Raw genomic sequence first — 20312 nt, 5'->3', positions numbered from 1 at the left:
CTCGGGGTTCCGGGACCGAGAGAGCAAACCGGGAACGCCGCGGTTTGCTCTCTCGGTCCCGGAGCCAGCCAGCAAACCGCGGGGAAGGAGACCTGCTTGCTCGGGGTTCCGGGACCGAGAGAGCAAACCGCGGCGAAGCTGGTTTCCTTTCCCGGTTTGCTCTCTCGGTCCCGGAACCCCGAGCAAGCAGGTCTCCTTCCCCGCGGTTTGCTGGCTGGCTCCGGGACCGAGAGAGCAAACCGCAGCGTTCCCGGTTTGCTCTCTCGGTCCCGGAACCCCGAGCAAGCAGGTCTCCTTCCCTGCGGTTTGCTGGCTGGCTCCGGGACCGAGAGAGCAAACCGGGAAAGGAAACCAGCTTGATTACCAGAGGCTTCCTCCTTCCACGGAGGTCAAGAAAAGCGCTGGTGAGTGTCTACATTGCATTACCAGCGCTGGATCACCAGCGCTGGATCCTCTACACCCGAGACAAAACGGGAGTACGGCCAGCGCTGCAAACAGGGAGTTGCAGCGCTGGTGATGCCCTGCAGATGTGGACACTCTCAAAGTTGCAGCGCTGTAACTCCCTCACCAGCGCTGCAACTTTCTGATGTAGACAAGCCCTCAATGAGTGCAGAAATTCCTACACCTTCCCACAGCCCCACTGACTTCCATGGGTCTCCATGTGAGCCCAGCAGGCCACTTTTGCAGAAGCCGGAACTTAAAATTTCTTTATTAAAGGGATATGGCAAGATGATAAACATTTTTTAAAATCCTCATTCTGTTAGCAGCAATGCCTTAGGTTATTAAATTACAGTAACGCCTATAGGTCTCAACTGAAATAGGAGTAAGTTGTGCTAGGCACCGTACAAACCCACAATAGCAGACAGTCCCTCCCTAAAAAGCTTATTATCTAAACAGACAAGACATAGAGGTGAAAGGGAAAACTGAGGTGAAGTGACCAGCCTGAAGTCCCAGAGCACTTCAGCAGCAGAGCCAGGACTGGATTCCTTATCTCTTCACCTTATTTTGTAGTGTCTTACCCACTAGACTATGCTCTTATCTATTCTCTCCTTTTATTTTTTTTTCATAGACTATCAGGGTTAGAAGGGACCTCAGAAGATCATCTAGTCCAACCCCTTGCTCAAAGCAGGACCAATACCCAGACAGATTTTTACCCCAGTTCCCTAAATGGTCCCCTCAAGGATTGAACTCGCAACCCTGGGTTTAGCTGGCCAGTGCTCAAACCACTGAGTTATCCCTCCCCCCCTTTCATAGTACTCAGTTTGGCAAGTGATATTAAAATGGTTAATTTTACCTTTGTTTCTAGTTCATTTTACTTTCCAATTCTATTATGTTATGTCTAATTCAAAACCTTGCAGGGCAATGTTTAAATATAAAAACAAAAAGAAACCATATCTTTCCAGGGTTTTTTTTTATTATTTATTTTCTTTACAAAATCAAAGGCTCTACTTTGCAAACTGTACTACAAGTACAGGAGTCCACCTACACAGAGCAGCTTGAAGGATGGGGCATAAATTACTGGCCTAAATCATTTGGCAGTGTAACTTTAAAGATCAAGAAAAAGGCTGTAAATTGAAGGTGTGGTAAGTCAGTCACCCTTTAGGACACTGCAGAAAATGCTGGTCTTCATACCCATTATTTCTAGAAATTAAACATTTTTAATAGTTTTAGACAGGAATTCCCAAATGCAAGGAGAATAAGAATAATACTTAGCATGTATATAGCAGTTAGAAAATTTAACAATATTATTAGAGCACTGATCCTCATAACTTGCCTGTGAGGTAATGAAGCATTTTTATTCCTGTATAACAAATAAAGAAACAGATAGAGTTTAAATTTTATTTTGTAATTAAAAAAAATACAGTTGTCTACAAAGCACCCTTTAAACATATGTATGTAACATAAATTATGTCCTGGAAATCATATTCACATAACAAGTCATGGCAGAGCTGGAATTCGTTTTCAGAAACTCTTGACTCTAGTCTCAGCTAAAACACGCTGTCTCTGTAGAAGAAAAACACATAGGATGGAAAAGAGAACAGAAGACAGAAGAAGGCAGGACAGTTCACAGAGTGCTGAAGGGAACAGAAAAGACAAATATTTAGAAAATGAGAAACTTGTTCCTGATTTTTCTTACATCTGCACAGGAGGAGCAAGAGTCCTGGCATATAGCAGGAAATTAACTGAACATATGGAAAGCTGCTCTGTTCTGCTGATTCTGTCATCTTCTCTAGGGCAACCAGCTTGCTGCTGCATCAAGCACTTTACACACAGTGACACACAGGCATTACACATCTGCAGGATCATCTTGGCAAACAGAGAGATGCACAAATATTTATCCTTAAGAGTCAGTAGATTTCAAAGGTGGTGAAAAAGCTAATATAAAAATGTTTCCTAAATGAACAGTCATCTGAAGGGTGAAAGTGACTCTGGGACACATATCTTCCCACAATCCCTTATTAATCAAATATTCCCTTACCATGTGTTTGTTATTATAGATGACTGTATTACTCCAAAGCATTTTTCATGGCATTAAGACTGCCTCTGTGGAAGACATAGGAAGGGTGTGCAGGCTTTACCACACACCTGAAATCATCCTTTCAGACAGGGCTAGTGCTCTGTTTGTAGCATAGTAATTAAAAGTTCAAAGGCGAGTTAGACAAAAATCGCCAACATTATTTAATAAGAGCTTAGCTAAACTGTGTGTATAAGGAAGGTGGAAAAGGTTCAGCCTATCAACACCCTAATAGGTCATTGAGTGGCAACAGATCCAACCAATCAAACACAAATTTTGAGCATTACATCATCTACTCAGACTCTCACTGGACATCCCAGGAGGACATGACACTGTTTCTTAGCAACTTCTTGTAGCTGCTGAAAGCTAGCATTAACCTTTTCATGGGTGTTACTTACCACACTCCTCCCAGTTGTCTGATCAATTCTAGCCAATTTTTAAAATAATACAATAAATAATAAAATAAAGCATTCTTGTCACAGATTTAGTCTATGTAGAGGCTTCCTAGTTCACTGAGTTCTGGTTGATACATTAGCCTTGTTATCTGCAAGCCTGAACAATCCTTTGATTTTTTGGTTCAGTAACAATACATACATTTTTGTGTGATTATGGCCAAGATTCAGCATGTCTTAATTTAGAAAACTGTGGCTTCCTAGGACTTCATAGCTGTACAAATCAACATTCAGAACTTCATGACAACAGATCATCTTGCTCCAAAAGAATTAACCCTCTACCACTTGAGCTGCAGGACATTCTTCACTATCTTGTACTGTCAGTGTGGAGCATTGTGGGAAGGCTCCTGAAAGCCACTAACAGTCAACATGAACAACACAGTGTCTACACTGACACTGCATCTACTTAACCACATCAACCTTGACTCTATGCCGCTCATGGAGGTGGAGTTATTAAGTCAGTGCAGCTGAGCAGTTACAAAATTTAAATGTAGAACACTTCCATAGTTAGGTCAACATAAGCTGCCTTGTGTCAACCTAACTCTAGCGTAGCCCAGACCTGAGTTTTATCTTTTCCACATACAACTAAAGCCCCCGATAAAGAGTTGGAGCCCTCCTCAAGAGGTGGGCATCATTTGCTTCAAGTTTAGTCCAGGCACTAGACTTCTCACTTCCATGTAGCAATTCCTTTTAGGTCAGGGTCCCCACTCCAACAGAAGAAGGCATTACTAACCAACTTTGCAGGCACCAGACCAGACCAGCATGAAATGAATTGTCCACAACAATTTATTAATTCCAGGAAAGATCAGTTTGATAGCTATGGAGCAGATCACTCCCTCCTTCAGAGAACCCTATGGAAGGGGGCTGAAAACTCTGCAAGAGTTTTCAAGAAATTGTCCCCCAGTGGGAAGGAGTTTGTGGGCTGCAGAATGGACAGGGTGGCAAAGCCGCCTCATCCTGCATATCCAGGGGTTCCATGAAGAAGAGAAGGTTAGATCCATGGAAGTTGGAACCATCCTGCCTATGCCACTGCCTCTTTTCAGTGCTGGGTTTACAATGGCTCCTGTGGCTCTATGCAGCCGGGCCCATGCTCAGAAGAGGCCCAGGCCTGCTCCGTTTGCACTGCACCCCAAGCCCCCGCTGGCTCCCCCAGCCCATCACGTGCTCCTCTCGGCCTGCCCGCCGGCTGGCCAAGGACTCCTCTCTGCCCCTGCCTCCACCCCCTGCTCCTCTCAGCCCCCTGGCCGGACCCCAGTGCACCTCTGGCTTTGGGCCATCTCTGCTTCCCACTACCTGTGAGGCCCCACCTGTCTCCACAAAGCTGAGCCACCTGGGACTGGTGCAGAAGCCTGGCCAGTCTCAGCCAGGTGTATGCATGGGGGGGAACAGTGTGGAGGGCCTGGCTGGGTCCTTCCAGGCAAGTGCGTTTTGAGGGACCCTGGCTAGGGCAGATCCTGGCCTGGCTGATCACGCCACTCCTGAGGGGACGGAGCAATTCCTGGCCCTGGGACCAGGCCTGGCTGCACTGCCAACTCAGCCTGGCAGAAACAGTCACCTCCCAGCAGGGCTGGTTAGTGCAGCCAGAAGGCAGGGGTTGGGGGAGTGGGTCTGTGGGGAGTATGTGGGGGTGCTGGGCTGTGACAGGGCAAGGAGGATGTGTGTGTGTTGGGGCACTAGGGAGTGGGGGTTCTGTGCGGGGTGCTGGGCAGTTGTGGTGGGGCTCTGGGCAGGGGGGTACTGGGCAGGGGTGGTGTTGTGCAGGGCGCTGTGCATTTGTGGGTGGGTTAGGAGGGCCTCCGGCCACAGTGAGTCAGGGGGTGTTGGACAGGGGGGGGAGCTGTATGGTATGGCATAGGCCTGCCACTGAGGGGAAAGGGAATGCTGGCAGCACAGGACCGGGCAGGCCAGTGTGCATGTGGCAACTGCTGGTTTGTAAATAGGGATCTTGCATTGGGAGCGTGGGGCTGCCTCTGCCATGGCTGGCCCCATTGCCTCTGGCTGGCCCCTCGCTCTGGGGAGTAACCTTCCCATGCCATGGTCCATTGCCTCCACGGGGGCCACAAATATGTTTGGCACTGGGCCCACAAAAGGTTAATCCAGCCCTGTTTGTGATGCTTCTCTGGCCCCCACTTCTGGCAGCATAGCTCCAGAACCAGCCATGGTTCTATTGTCCGTGTCCCTATGCAGCTATTCAGAAGCAGTAAAGGAAGGGATCCAGTAGAAGTTAATGCTTCTGGAATAGCTTGTAGAGAGTCCAAGGGAGAAGTGACAATGCAGATATGTCATCCCTCTTCTCTTCATGCTCTTTCAGGAGGGATCCACTTAATATCAACCCTATTCACTTGCATAAGCAGAGGGGTGATCTGGGCTGCTAGTGGGCACCGATTGTAACAGTAGCCACTGGAGTCAATGGAGATTCACCCCTACTATATGATAGGGGCCTAATCTTTTGTTGCCCTGACCCATGCCATATGGGTCCAAGAAATAAAAATCAGTTTCTTTACCAGCACTCCTGCCTTTCACACTTTTGCTACACCTGTGACAACTCTCTAGTTTCTGTTATTGAATGCATTCCTTCAGCATCAGATCTGCACGCTCAGTAAATTCTACATCTTCTCATCCTGCAACCTGTCATCTTCTTTAACTGAGTCCAAGTTGCTCAAGCGCATCTCTGCTGCTTCTCTCCACAGCTCTTCTAATCCTTTGCTGTATCTTGTCCATAATGTGTTGAAAAATCACTGCTACGTTTGCCAGCTGGTTATACTGGGAGATAATCTCTTTAATATGCTGAGCCTGATTCTTGTCTTTTAGAAGAGAGAAAAGAAGGAGTTAGTCTGTTGAAATGAATGGAATATCATGTAAAATTAGTACAGGAGCAGATTCAGGCCTGGTGTTTTACATTTACTATCCAGCACCACCTGCTGTTGAGTCTGTGTCATGTCTAATATGGCGAGCTCTTTTCCAGTTTTTCCTGGCCACTGAGGATGCAGAGCCAGGAGAGGGCTGGAGGGTGGGAGGAAAGGGTTGCTAGAAGGAGAACGGTGGGAGGAGGGCTCAGTTAAACTCAAGAGGCTTGAGGCACAGCATTCCAAGGGTGGATATTTATCACTTTGTCTCCTTTTTCTCTGTTTGCCATGTCTGTAGGTGCCATTGTCACTTTCTTTGCAAACAGGTGAATTAAGAGATTTCACTAAACGACTGGAAAAAAAACACCTGTATAATCCACACTGCTCTCACCCAGCTGATTCCTAGTGCTTCTTACAGGTATTGTTAATATTTTATATGCTCAATTTTTGGTATCTAGATTATTTTAGGGAAAAAAAAGTGATACTTGGCCAGATCACTCTCCTCCCATAGACATTGTGGGAGGGACTAGATGCAGGGAGATTCTGTTTTTTTGATTGTGGTGGCAGAATTTGTTCCTCAGAAGGTAAGAGGCAGGAGTTTACTGACCCCAAAATCTGCACCTTTTTGAGATCCATTTAGATCCCAGGAGATGGGCTAGGGGTCAGGGTCAGCCACAAAACATGGTCTCTGCACCAGCACTGCAGCCCCATGCTACCCATCTGGTTACTTTTTGGAGCCAGATTCTTCTGGTCTCCACCACCCTTAGAGCCCTTCGAGGCATGCCTTGGACTGTATTAAATGGACACCATTAATTGTCAATAGGATGAATCTAGCATATCCAATTCCTACCTCTTGCCCTCTACATATGGAGATCCTAGGCAGTGCAATGGACTCTCCATTTGGGTCTGAGGAGTATTATAGAGGTAACTGTTTAACTCCATATCTCTGATTGTTGAAAGGGGAAGATCCTCTCTATGGGACGATTGAACCTACTCTCCTCAGCTGTAGTGCACTTTCTATTCCTCAACACATTGGTAAAGACCTCACAATAATCTTTCAGTTATTGCGCTTTTGGTTGGATGGTTTGGTTTAAGGATTTGTTGAATGGCCATTTGAAGCACTCCTGTGTAGTGTGTCATAAGTACAGATAAAAACAGGAATAGCTGTGTTGAAGATTATGCTGAATGAAAATCCAGCAGAAAATGGGACTCTGTGACATTCTCACCCCAAACCAAACAAGAAGTGTTTTTCTCACCAACTGGAATGGCCAAATCACACAATGTCATCACACCTGAAAGAGCAAAGGCTTGTCTTGTATTTTGTATCATCATTTGCATCTGTACAAAGTGGGTATAAAATGCTACCAATCTGATCTGGTATCATATTAGACCCACTTAGCACTTATGTGAATGACTACACAACAAAGTAGCATTTGATTCTTTGGATCTTCAATCTGAAAAGTAAGTAGCAGTAAATTAGACTGAAGAACTTCAGAAACCATTTATCTCATAACCTAGAAGATTATCTCTGTAAAGTGCCATGTGCTTCCATGGTGCAATGCACAAATGTCAAATCATAATAATAACAATGAGTAAGCTAATAGCTATTTACAATTGAAGAGCCAGCAGCACCCAGAAACTACTGTAGAAATTTTTATAAAGCTAGGCTGTAACATATTCTGCTCTTAGTTTGAGATTTCTGTGAAGATTTTAAATGGAGATTCTATAAATGCAGAGGATGATTTGTCAGTACCACTATACACACACAGCACTCGTAATGAATATAGTTTTTCCACTTCTTCCAACCTATCAAGAGATGAATGAACTTCCATGAACCAAAGATTCTGCAAACTCTCTCAAAGTATTTGTTAGAGTAAAATCTTAGTTTTCTCCCCATAACTCTACTTTCTGTAATTTAAAGCCATGGCTTTTTTCACAAGTAATTCAATATACAAATTAAACATTTTCCGAGTTAAAGAATGCTTATGCTGTGTATTAAGGACAGAAGAAATAAATTTCCTGTACGCCAGCCCTCCCCTCCGCCCCCAAAAGTTGGTCTGACACAAATGAGTGCCCCGTATGTAGCATATATAGTGTATTTTTCCTCCCTCTCTCTGTTGCTTGCTTCTCAGTACTGAATTGTATTCACTGGACCAGATTCACTCTGGGGCCTATGCCAACTTCTCTCAGCACAGACTCTGGCAGAAGGCCCTGTGCAACAGAAAGTCTGTTTGGAGCAACTGAAGCAGTCCAAGGGAGCACAAAGTCCTTTCTGCCTGGAGGCACCATCCAGCCCCAGAAGTAGAGTTGACACTTGGCCGGTGAGGAGGAGTGGTTAGGCCAGCTGAGGAACGTGCTGAATGAACACATCCCTTATTTAGCCTCAGAGGGGTAGCTGTGTTAGTCTGGATCTGTAAAATGCAACAAGAGTACTGTGGCACCTTATAGACTAACAGATGTATTGGAGCATAAGCTTTCATGGGTGAATACCCACTTCGTCAGATGCATGTCACAAAAGCTCATGCTCCAGTACGTCATTTAGTCTATAGGGTGCCACAGGACTCTTCATTGCTTATTTAGCCTGTGACTGAAACTGCACACACACACCCCAGCAGAAACCACAAAGTACTGATTGGCCACAAACTGGTGCTGAATGTACATCTGAGCTGAGTATTCATGAGATGTGGAGAGCAACTTAATACTGAAACTTAATTCCTTTCCCCCCTACCTACTGCCTCTCTCTCACTCCCAAGCACTAGTTACCTCCCTTAACTCATATGAGCATTCCAATGAAGTCAAGGAAAGGAGACAGTGAAATCTGTTGTTTCACAGCATACACACACAGAAGTTAGATAAAAACATAAAATACTCTTGCTGGAAGCTTGCAACAAATACTACTTCATTCTTAGAATTCAGAACAGTAACAAGTAAGAATCCAAAATCAGAGAGAGAGAAAGCAGGCTGCTTCCTAAAAATGCAGAGGCACAGCTCACACTGACCCTGTTTGTCACTCTAGCCTGGCTGGCTACACACAAGAGTGAATCTTCATCAATTTACATATTCTCTTAATATTTTCATATTGACATATCCTCCCAATGCTCATAACCAAATGATATTCTGTTTTGACTTCATGTTACATCAACCTGCTAGAAGATCAGGAAAGGATTGTAATGACAGACAGACACAGGGGATCTGATCCAAAATCCAGTGTGTAACTCTATTCTGGGTGGCTCATACCTGCCACCCATAGATGATTGATGGCCGGTCTTTTTCTTAAACTTCGGCAACACTCAAACAGCTTGTCATGCCAATAAAGCCCGATTCAGCTGATGATCATCAAAGGAATTTCCTGTCTGTCCTTTGTAGGGCCAAATTCTTTTCTCAAATATATTAATGTAAATTTAAAGTAACATTCTGAAGCCAAAGGAATTATCCAAGATTTACACCAGTGTAGCTGACAGAATAATTGGGCCCTTATTAAGGAAATCAGGCAATCTTTTCCTGTTTTTGTGAATGTTCTAAGAAAAGAGGTGGAGAGCGAGCAAAAGCCATGTAAGCTAATACCTCCTCGTATTTCTTCTTCCTATTTCTGTAGATACTGCTTCACTGCTTTTCTGAGTCAAAACCTCTTTAGCTAATTGTACTTTTCCCAGCATACTGTAAGGACTAAATCTTTAGATCATAAATCTTTCAGGGCAGGGGTTGTTTCTTTTTCTTTTGTGATTGTACAGCACCCAGCACAATAGGGCCTCAATCCCAATTGCAGCCTTGGATATTACCATATTTACTACTAATAATATTAAACAAATTATAACTTCTTCTGTTGCACAACAGTATACACCGAACTCCTCTCCCTCCACACTCCAGACCAGTTCCTCAGCATTGAGCCTATCTGGAAGTGACCTTAAATGGTTCAAAGGCCTTGGAATGGCCCTCTACACAAGACTGGATGTCACACCTTTATGAATAAAGGCATGTAGTTTTCCAAATTGACAACAAGGTGTTCCCACAAATCCACTCTAGTTAATATGTAGCTTTAGGGTTGGACTGTTCAGTACTAGAATGGCAGTAAGTTGGATTTCCAAGGAACATCCAAAGTGATGTGGGAAGTGGTGTTGGCGATTCTATAGATGACACTTCTCCATTGAATCGGTATCAAACCAATGGCCAGTTGGTTTTGGATCACTGTCTTGACCTTTCAGATGAGACATAAAAACAGTATCTAGGTAAATTCACAGTTGGGTAATTGTCACCTATGCCTCTTAAACTCAGTTCTTGTCTGTGGTCAATAGGCATTTCCTATGTGTCTGGAGGCCTGCAGTTTTAATATTAACACTCCTTAGAGGAGAGGACCCTTTTGACCATAAATCCAGAGAAACATGGGCTCCAGATACCCTTTCTCCCTTACATCATCTTGGAGGTTGAAGGTTTCTAACCCTACCCAGGGTAGTTTGGATCAATTTCTCAAATACCAATCTTAAACCACCTGGATTGTGGCAAAAAAAACGTTGTTGAAAAAGAGAGAGAAAATCAGACTGATTAAAAGAAACTGTTTGCATGATATGTCCAGCCTGATACTGCGGAAGCTAATTAAGATCAGTCTAATCCATTTTGTTTTAGTTAAGAATCACAATCTAACATTTATAGAGAATGCATTTTCTCCTTCCCTGGCTAGTCTCTTTCTTCCAGTTCTGTTCCAGTCCAAGACCAAACTCTCTGGTCTATGGGTGGGCATGATACGTCTCCAATCAGATTTGCAATTTTGCTTTCCTTTTCAGATTTCTTTGATGTTCCTGACCTATTACCATATGCGACAGCAAGCCCAAATGACATCTGTATCGATTAACTTATGTGTAATACAGTATTGCCTAAAGGCTCTACCAGGTTAGGAACTTCTTGTACTGTGTGCTATATGGCTATATAGTAAAAGACAGTCCCTGCCCCAAAGAACATACAATTTTAAAGACAAGCTACAACAGCTGAGTTTAAAATGAATTAGACTGAACTATATTCTGTTTCTCTCCACACTAATTATATTCTGTATCAAATACTGCATACAAAAAAACAATGTTAAGAGAATGCTAGAGTTGCAAAGTTAAGCATTCAAAAATCAGGCTGCCAGGAAAAGCAATTACAGGAAAAGTTTGTTCAGTCCCTGCAGCCTTTGGTTGGAGCATGTTCCGTTGCTCTGAGAGGATGGCACGTGGGCAGTTCAGTTGGCATGGAGGGATGGAGTATGTTCAGGGCAGATGAAATCTTCTCAGAATTCTTCTGTCAAATTCTAACAAGGCTAAGCATGGGTGAACGGAGATTTTTCAGAGGTTTATAACTTGGCCAAATTTGGCAGATTTTCACAGGGACAGCAAAAGCCACATCTCTGACACTAGGGCACCTCCCATGCCAAATTTCATGTCCCTACTCCCAAGTATGGAGGCACTGTAGTTTCTCGAAGAAACAACTGCAAGAATTTTTTTTTTTTTTTTTACACAAATCAGCCTATTTTTCCCTAAACTCCTTCCTGGAAATGACTGAACCATTTTTGCTGAATGTTTCCCAAAAAATTCAGTGTGACATAGACAACCATCATCATGTCACGATGTTGCATTAGCCCTAAGGCTATTGCAAGATTGTTTTAATGTCTTGCAAGCTCTGCAAACATCTAGATAGGTGACAGCTCTAGTAGGGTACAGAATATATATCCTGCATCAATTGTAAACACTGACTGCAAAATCTGCTGACCTATGACATGCACTAAAACCTTTATTACCTTACATAATACTTCCAGGAGTTACTGCTGGGGTGATGAGCTCCAGAGTCTCTTACTGTGAGCTCAAATGGTAGGCAGAGAAGGATGATGTGTGTTTTTCAAGATTAAGCACTGGATCATTTACAAATTGACCATTCTAAAATATGATATAGAAAAAATAAAACATCACAATGTGAATCCAAACTTGAGATTCAGCATAGAGTCTGAGCTTTAACTCAGCAGACTAATTACTAATTATTTACAAAACTATATCTTAAAAACAAACTTTTCAAGGTAAGCATTCAAAACAATTAAAAACACATTTATAACTAATGGAAATGGCTTTTTCGTCCTAATTTTGAAAATGTTAATGAGTTGTCTGCCTGAACTATATGTGCCAAGTCACAAACCTATCGTGAATCCCCGTAACTGGATTGAAACCACTTATGGTTTGTCTTGGAAAGGCTGTCAGATCCTGAAATTATAGAGGAAAAAGGAAGGCCTTGTTCTAATATTGGTTTGTAGTTTTAGACATTAATGGGGAAAAAATAAGGCAAAATGCCTCCAAATATGTAATTGGCATATAATGTTCTGCTCCCAGGTAGGAAATATTCATTTCAGAACACATTTTTGGAATGATGATACACATAAAGGCTTTCCTATTGTTTCTCTGCTGCTCCCAAATTACTCAGTGGAATAGTCCTTTGAGAGAGGCCAGTTCCCAGGATTGTCTTTGAAAATCATAGGTTAATCTCCATCCCTTAATTATTTACCTTAGCAACCAACAAACAACTAGTTACCTTTTCATTGTAGCAGGGGAAATCCACAGGGATTTTAGGTAGCTAAAAAGTCATTAGTTACAAGAACCATCATTAAATTTTCTAGGCCCAAAGGAAACTATATTCTAGGTCTTTTTATCCTAACCCATCCCTTTGGTGGCCCACATTTTGCTGTTATTTCCATGAAACTTCAGAGTTCTAACTGTGCAATTGAGAATGTGGTTTGTTCTGACTATCCTTTACCTTTTATATTCTCTGGATCCATAGGAGGAGCCTGAGAGCTGCTCTAACTTGGGACAGCTGGCTATAGTCCCCAAGCTACCATACACTCTAGCCATTCCCTGTCCTCACCCAACCCACCTCTGCCCCACTGGCTGCAGGAAGGGTAACACCTAGACCAAATGAAAAATAAAGTGATGCTGCCACTTGGTTCCTTGCTGAGGTACACTGACACCTCGGTTCCCTCACTAGGGGTGTTCTCCTTGTCCTGGGCTCTTGCTACTACTCCTACTGAATTCAGGAGCTCTTGTGGTACTCAACTACTGCAGGCAGGCACCAGGAGCTCCTTTGTGGCTGCTAAAACAGCTCCTAGACCTGTTCCTTCTGAACACACCCTTTGGTTCTTGCTGCTGCCCCTCACCAGAAATGGGGAAAGGCCTCTGACCATGGTGGTGGCTCCGCTTGCTCCTGACCCTCTCTAATTAGCCATTGGTACTGACAGGTTGGGGCAAGATGGTGATAGGCTCAGAAAGGTGCTAATACCATATATGGGAACATGTTGCCAGCTGGGGACTTGTGAGTAGCATCCACTCCCTATATGCTGCCTAAGCAGCACAAAGAGTGGATCAAGAGGGAGAAAACTTGTTCACGTTAGCCTCTAATGATAGAACAAGAAACAATGGGCTTAAACTGCAGCAAGGGAGATTTAGGTTGGACATTGGGAAAAAGTTCCTAACTGTCAGGGTAGTTAAACACTGGAATAGATTGCCTAGGGAAGTTGTGGAATCTCCATCGCTGGAGATATTTAAGAGTAGGTTAGATAAATGTCTATCAGGGATGGTCTAGACAGTATTTGGTCCTGCCATGAGGGCAGGGGACTGGACTCGATGACCTCTCGAGGTCCCTTCCAGTCCTAGAGTCTATGAGTCTATGAGTCTATAAGGCAAAAAACTCTCCATAATAATTGTGGGTCACTGACCTTTTGGAAATAGTATTTGTTCTATGAACAACCTGAAGAAGAGCTCTGTATGGCTCAAAAGCTCATCTCTCTGACCAAAAGAATTTGGTCCAATAAAAGATATTTCCTCACCCACCTGGTCTGTCTAGTATCCTGGAACCAACATGGCTACAACTACGCTATGTATTACTGTGATGCAAACAGTGACAATAAGAAGTGGTCACCCATTTGTTTTACCTGCACACACAACCTTATCTCCTAACTGTGATGGAGCAGCAGGAGGCTGGAAGACCCCATGGATGTTCAGTCTCTCTCCAATTTCTTTGCAGGAGGCCTTGGGGCCAAAGACAAGGTGCCTTAACAGCTGGCAGTTCTGAGAGGCAGTACTGTTGGAGAAGCAGGGTGGTCCAACAGAGCCTCTTAGAGGAAGAGCCCTACGGAGGGAAGATGGGCACTGTCTTCACAACCTGTGTGGAACAAACCTGGGGCAGTACTGGAGCGATCTCAAATGCCCCCCCCCCCCGCTCTCTTCAGCAAGGGCATGGTGGAGGGGAGCCCGGGGTATTTCAGCCCACAAAGCCACCTCCTTCTGTTCTCCTTCCTCGCCAGCGATACCCCACAGAACCAGTAGCTCCCTCGGGCTAAGGGCGGGCTGCTGTGCTGGCCCCCGAGGATCAGCTCAGCGTAGATGACACCCCGCTTCCAGCCGCTCTCACTCACCTATGGCCACCCCGGGGCAGCTCCCCGCCGGGCGCTAGCGGCTGGGGAAGGGGCTAATCACAGAGCGGGGTGCACTGGGGTGCTCAGGGCGGTGCCCCCAGGCCGCTCCAGCGGCAGCACGGGGCCTGCAGGGGGATCAGGCCACTGGCGCCCGAGGGGATCACAACCCGGGACGGACCAGGACACCCTTCCCCCCCCACACACACACAGGCGCGCCCCCTGAGCGGGGGGCGGAAGTGCTGTCACAGGAAGTCCCCCCCCCAGCCGAGGACTGGAGGGGGACAGGGCCCAAGATGGCGGCGGTGGCGGAGGAGCGGCTCCTGTCGGAGGGGGAAGGAGGCGCCATGGGCTCGGCGCGCCTCTCCCCGCCCCCGGTCCCCCAGCTCCAGGGGGGCCCAGCGCCCTTGGAGCAGCTCCCTCAGAGCAACACGCTGGTGGGGCTGCCCATCGTGGCCATCGAGAGCATCCTCGGCTTCCTCTCCTACGACGAGACCAGCCAGCTCCGCCTGGTGAGGGGCCGGCCGGGGGGGCTTCGTCGGGCGAGGGGGGCTGGGTCATCAGCTCCTCCTGGTGGGGGGCGAGGGCGGCCGGGAAGGCAGCGCAGGGGAAGGGGGGAATATCAAGCCAGGGCCCGACTGAACTCACAGCCCCGCTGCTGGCGCCCCCCGAGTCCGTCATGTCTGGCCCTGCTGCTGGGTGGGTTGGGGTGAAATACCCGTCCCCGGTTGTGTCTAATGCAATTACTCAGGTCTGTCTGGAGGAAAAGGAGGTGGGCGGAAGAGGAGAGGAGCCCACTGTCCTCATCTCGTGCAGCCTGGTGTCGCCCGCTGGACCGATCTTACCTCAGTACTGTGCTGGAGTTGTGGAAAAGCCAGGCAACCCCCCCCCCTCCATCTTCTGTTCAGCAACTTCTTAGTTGGGGGATGCATTTGTCCCTTTTTCCTTCTCTCCTCGTCCCCCCCAAATAAGATCCCCGGTGTTAAGCCTTTTGGTTTATTTGGTTGGGGAGGCATGCTATTTTTTTGCTCATCAGTTTCCTTACTTAATTGTTAGATTCATCTCCTTTATGATTTAGTTGGGGATTGGTCCTGCTGTGAGCAGAGGGAGTTGGACTAGATGACCTCCTGAGGTCCCTTCCAACGTTGATATTCTGTGATTTTATACTTTTTAGAAATGGTAGCATTATGTTCCAAGACTGTTCCTTCTCCCTGAGATGCTTCCTTATGGGTTTAGTTTACTAAGTCCACATGTCCACTTATTATTTGTAGTACAGTAAGTGTACATGATGTATACAAAATGTATAGGAAGCCAAGAACTTTGCTGCATAGAGCTTGGGTCCAGATCTTCTAAGGGACTTAGGCACTATAGTGTTCAGCATTGCAAACATATAACATTTAGAAAATCACAGGAGCAACACTGTGATCCACAAAGCCTGGGTTAGGTACCTAGGCTCCCTGTAGAATGAATGGGGAGGGAGAGGCACCTGAATATGAGATCCACAAAGCCAGCATGCTAGACCGGGAGATGCCTAAGATAGCCAATGGGAGATGCTGACCAGAGGGGTGTGTACTAAGCCCTGCCCCTCTGTCAGAGATAGGTGCTTAAGTCTAGGCTGCAAGGAAGTGCTTAGCTCTGCTAGCAACCTAGAGAAGATAGGTTGTCCTGCTGCCTGAACTGTGTGTGGGGCCTGAAACTAAATGACGGGGGGATGTGGGAGGAGGACCTCCTTAATATCCTTTAGCCTAATGGTTAGGGCACCCACCCAGGATCTGTGAAACTCCCAGTGCAAGTCCCCCCTGCTCCTGGTGGGTGAGAAGGTATTTGAACAGGGATCTGCCACTTCTCAGGTGAGTTGTCTAATCACTAGTCTATAGACCAGTTGTGGGCAACCTGTGGCCCGTCAGGGTAATCCGGTGGTGGGCTGCAAGATGGTTTGTTTACATTGACTGTCTGCAGGAATGGCTGCCCGCAGCTCCCAGTGGCTGCAGTTCACCGTTCCTAACCAATGGGAGCTGTGGGAAGCAGTGCAGGATTCAGTGCTGGCCACCACTTCCTGCAGCTCTCATTGGCTAGGAACGGCGAACTGCGGCCGCTAGGAGCTGCAGGCAGCCATGCCTGCTGATGGTCAATGTAAACAAACTGCCTTGCAGTCCACCAGTGGATTACCCTGACAGGCCGCATGGGGGCTGCAGATTGCCCACCACTGCTATAGAGTAATTTTAACTCTTTCACTGACCCAGTTAATATTTAATTATTCATTTGTTTTATTAAAGTGTAACAACTTCAGGAGGAGAGATTGAGGAAGATCCATATCAAAATATTCCATGGCCTAGTAGAGAGTTGCCAGATCCTAGTTCAAATCCCTTTTTCCCCCTTAAGAGGCGATGGCACTTGAACTGGGGTTCTGCCACATCCTGGGTGAGTACCCTATCCACTAGGTTAAAGGTTTTAAGGAACGTTCTTCTTCCCTCCTGCCCGCCCATCCCCCGATTACCTGAGGGGCCCAATATGGTAGCTGTGCCCAGAGATTGCCTACTAGTCTCTGAATGTGACTTAAGCAGCTGAACACCTTCTGTTTCCCGGCTTGTGAATCATTCTGGGGCCTAGGCAGGAGATAGGCATCTGAACCTTTACCATGAGGCAGTGGTGCTTAGGCAGGTGATAGGAACCTGGGTGCCTAGGGTGAGGCTGCAGTACACATGCCCAGAGGAAAAAAACTTAGATGCTGAGTGAGTTTAGGCATCTACAGGGCTAGGTGGCAGCTGAATGGGAGTTTTGTGGATTGCAGTGGCACCTGAAAAACAGGACTTAGGTGCCTGAGTACTTTTGTGGATCACACCACCGCTGTCTCACTCAGACAGGCATAGGTCAAGAGTTAAGGTGCAAAAAATGTGCAGAGATGTAACTGAGATCAGGGTACAACATGCTTGTAGTGTGAATAGCAAGGGAGTATAAACTCTGGATCCAGCCAATAAATTACTGTTAATGAATTTGTTGTGGATAATGAAGTAGAAGGATTAGGAAGCTTATGTAACCCTTGCTAAATTTGTGTGCCATACTTTTTCTATTTTAAGACCATGTAATTAGACTTTCTCTGTAACAAAACAAATATTAGAACTCTAATATTATAAACATATTTCTACAGTAATTTGGACTACATTTCTGGGAGAAATATTTTACAAAATTTGCCAGTATCCTGAAGTGTGTTTGTCTGATTCTGATGTTAAATTGAAACTCCTTGAGACAGGGCTCCATTTCTGTTTATGCAGCACCAAGCATGCTGATAATCAGTAAGTATTTTCCTCCAGGATGGATTAAGTCCACCAATCCTCACTATCGTGTATGTGTGTTATTTTGAAAGTAGGCTATATTTCAGACCTGCCCAACTATGAAGAAACCTTAAAAACAGCTTTGTATATATTAATTTGGCAAACTTCATTAGTATGGCTCATTATTAAAGAATGATGGTTAAAGTGTAGTCTTAGAACTTGTGGGATTTTGCTTCTAATTCTGCCACAGTCTTTGTGTGTGACATTGCCTGAGTAATGTTACCTCCCTCTGCCTCAGTTTCCGTGTCTGTAAAATAGGGATGATATTTACCTCACTGGATTATGAAGCTAAATGAATGTTTGTAAACATGCTGAGATTCTTGAATGAAAGCAAAGTTTTATATTTACCTAGCAGGACTATTTTGTGATAGTGGACTGATTTTATTGAGGGGAAAATAACACTTTTTTCCTTTTCTGGACTCAAAAATGCTTGGTTTACTAATAAGTTGGTTATTATGGAGGACGGCAGCTATCAGTAGAAGTGCCGGTGGAAGCCCTATTGTTGGAATATTTAGAGTTAGGGTGGATAAACCATTAACAAATATACTGTAGGGAACAGTACTGCACTGGATGAAGGATGAACAAAATAACTCAGTGGGTCTATTCCATCTTTAATTTTTGATGCAATGAAAGAGAAAAACAAATCCTTTCACCAAATAAGTTCCTCAGAAGGCATTTCTCTAAAGATAGATGCAGAGGAGAATTATTCCAAGAGAAAGAAAGTGCACATCTCTTTTCCAACCAGTCACTGACTTCAAGACTTTCAGTGTAAACACTTCTGGCTTCTACTCCTCCAGGAATGGAAATATATAATCATCTTCACTTTATCTGTTTGAGGCTATTTAAAGGGATCACTCAAAAAACGAAAACAGTTAATTAAATGTGTTCAATCAGCAACAACGTTGAATCCAGTAAAGAGGAATTATGCAAGTTTTTAGTGCTGTATGGGAGCTGTAGAGCCAATTCTAGACAATGAGATTCCAGTGTTTATGTTAAATCTTTTTCATTAGTTCCCCAGAAATCTTGTGGAGTTCAGGTAGTAATCTGTCTTAAACTCTTCAATAAATACTCAAGTATAAGTGCAGAAGGAGATGGCTTTAAATAATATCAGTAGACTTTAGTAAAGGCTTACATGTTCCCTTCAGGCTGTAATTAATAGTAGAGCCAATTGTTTGACTACACTTGTGGGTTTGTTATGAAAAATGTTATAGAGACCAAATAACCAAACGGAGCCAAATTTATTGTACCTGTTCCTTACTGCGGTGTTCTGTATCTTGCTTATCTTTATTTTGGATACTGGCATTCCAGGTTCTGGTCTGTGAAGGCACCTCCCCACTTTGTATTGGCGCAGACTATTACTATATTTTGCCTTTGACAGTTTTCCTTTTCCCTTATGTAAAATGCCAAGTTGTACTATTCCTGGCATTGTGGAATATAAAGAGTGAACACCATTGTAGGAAAAACAGTACAGTTCAGGTGGCATATTCATCCATGCAATATTCATAGTGTGTGCTTAATACATACTGATGTGGTCTAATACGTATAACATACGTAGGCTAACAAGGCCCTGCTATCAGAGGTTCTTCAAAGGTTCCCACCACAGAATCATTTTCAGTACGAGGCTCTACCTAACTCCCTGGGTATGTAGTGGCTCCAGTTGCATATCTAAGTAAGAGAAGAATGAATGTGTCTGGTACTACACAGCATCTTGATAAAGATACCTTCCAGGGAGCAAGCAAGTCAAATGATACTAGTTAACCTGAGGTGCTCAAATCTATAATAAATGTGCATAATTTGTAATAAATGGGACCAAAAGTAGCCGAGCTCTCTTACAGAATATTGCATTCTGACAGTAACAATGGGTTCTCAGAAGGAAAAAAATCTTTTGAAGATTATCGTAGAATACCATATGCAATTTACCATCAGGACATCAATCAAGAAAACAGTTAAGCTACTAGGCATGCTTTGATGATGCAGTGGTTGGCTCCAGACTTAGTTAATAATTAAAGAAGGATAATATAATTAATGCCAATTACTATGGGTTTATGGAAGATAGATCCTGTCAAACTAATTTGATTTTGTTTTGATGAGATTACAGGTTTGGTTAATAAAAGTAATAGTATTGATGTAGTATAGTTAGACTTCTGTAAGGGGTTTGACTTGGTACTGTACAACACTTTTGATAAATAACTGGAACAAAATAAAATTAACATGACATGCATTTAAATGGGTTAAAAGGTGGCTTAATGGACAGGTCTCAAACATTGTAAATGAGGAATCATGGTTGTTTTTCTGATGAGGTCCCATAGGGATCTGTTCTTGGCCCTACACTATAACATTTTTTGTCAATTACCTGAAAGAAAACAAAATAATCACTAATAAAGTATGCAGATGACCCCAAGATTTGGGGGAGTGGTACATAATGAAGAAGACACATTGTTAATACAGAGCAATCAAGAGTCCTTGGTAAACTGGACGCAAGCAAATAATTTGTGTTTTAATACAGGTAAATATATGTATTTAGAAACAAAGAATGTAGGCCATACTTAGAGGACTGAGGACTCTATCCTGGGAATCTGTAACTCTGGAAAGGATTTGGGGGTCATGGTGGATAATCAGTTGAGCATGAGCTCCCAGAGGCCAAAAGGGCTAATGCAATCCTTGGATGTTTAAACAGGAATCTCAAGTAGGAGTAGAAAGGTTATTTTACCTCTGTAGTTTGCACTGTTGCAACCACTGGTAGAATAT

The 20312-nt window shown here is 44.4% G+C and overlaps 1 protein-coding gene and 1 long non-coding RNA gene across 7 annotated transcripts in view; one reads left to right on the top strand and one right to left on the bottom strand.

The window, feature by feature from the left end:
* Nucleotides 1-1825: 1825 nt before the first annotated feature.
* On the bottom strand, nt 1826-14431 carry LOC115648991. 6 transcript variants are annotated; one of them, XR_003999707.1, is made up of 3 exons: nt 13753-14226; nt 11581-11716; nt 1826-2075 (listed from the first exon to the last, which is right to left on the bottom strand). It is a non-coding gene; the product is annotated as an uncharacterized LOC115648991 (long non-coding RNA). The 6 variants fall into 6 exon arrangements; XR_003999705.1 differs by lacking the exon at nt 1826-2075 and adding an exon at nt 14236-14431 and having other exon boundaries at nt 8689-11716; nt 13753-13982; XR_003999704.1 differs by lacking the exon at nt 1826-2075 and adding an exon at nt 14236-14427 and having other exon boundaries at nt 8689-11716; nt 13753-13949.
* A 64-nt stretch (nt 14432-14495) lies between these two features.
* The window catches only part of FBXO28 (F-box protein 28), a 30083-nt gene continuing 24266 nt past the window's right edge, over nt 14496-20312 (top strand). The window contains exon 1 of the mRNA XM_030557432.1: nt 14496-14744. Within this exon, the coding sequence (XP_030413292.1) occupies nt 14529-14744 (216 nt within the window). The 5' untranslated portion in view covers nt 14496-14528. The remainder of the gene's footprint in view (nt 14745-20312) is intronic.

The sequence above is a fragment of the Gopherus evgoodei genome, chromosome 3, assembly GCF_007399415.2.
Source record: "Gopherus evgoodei ecotype Sinaloan lineage chromosome 3, rGopEvg1_v1.p, whole genome shotgun sequence".
Classification (NCBI taxonomy): Eukaryota; Metazoa; Chordata; order Testudines; family Testudinidae; genus Gopherus; species Gopherus evgoodei.
Note: the sequence above shows the minus strand (reverse complement) of the source record. Positions and strands in the feature narration are given on the sequence as shown.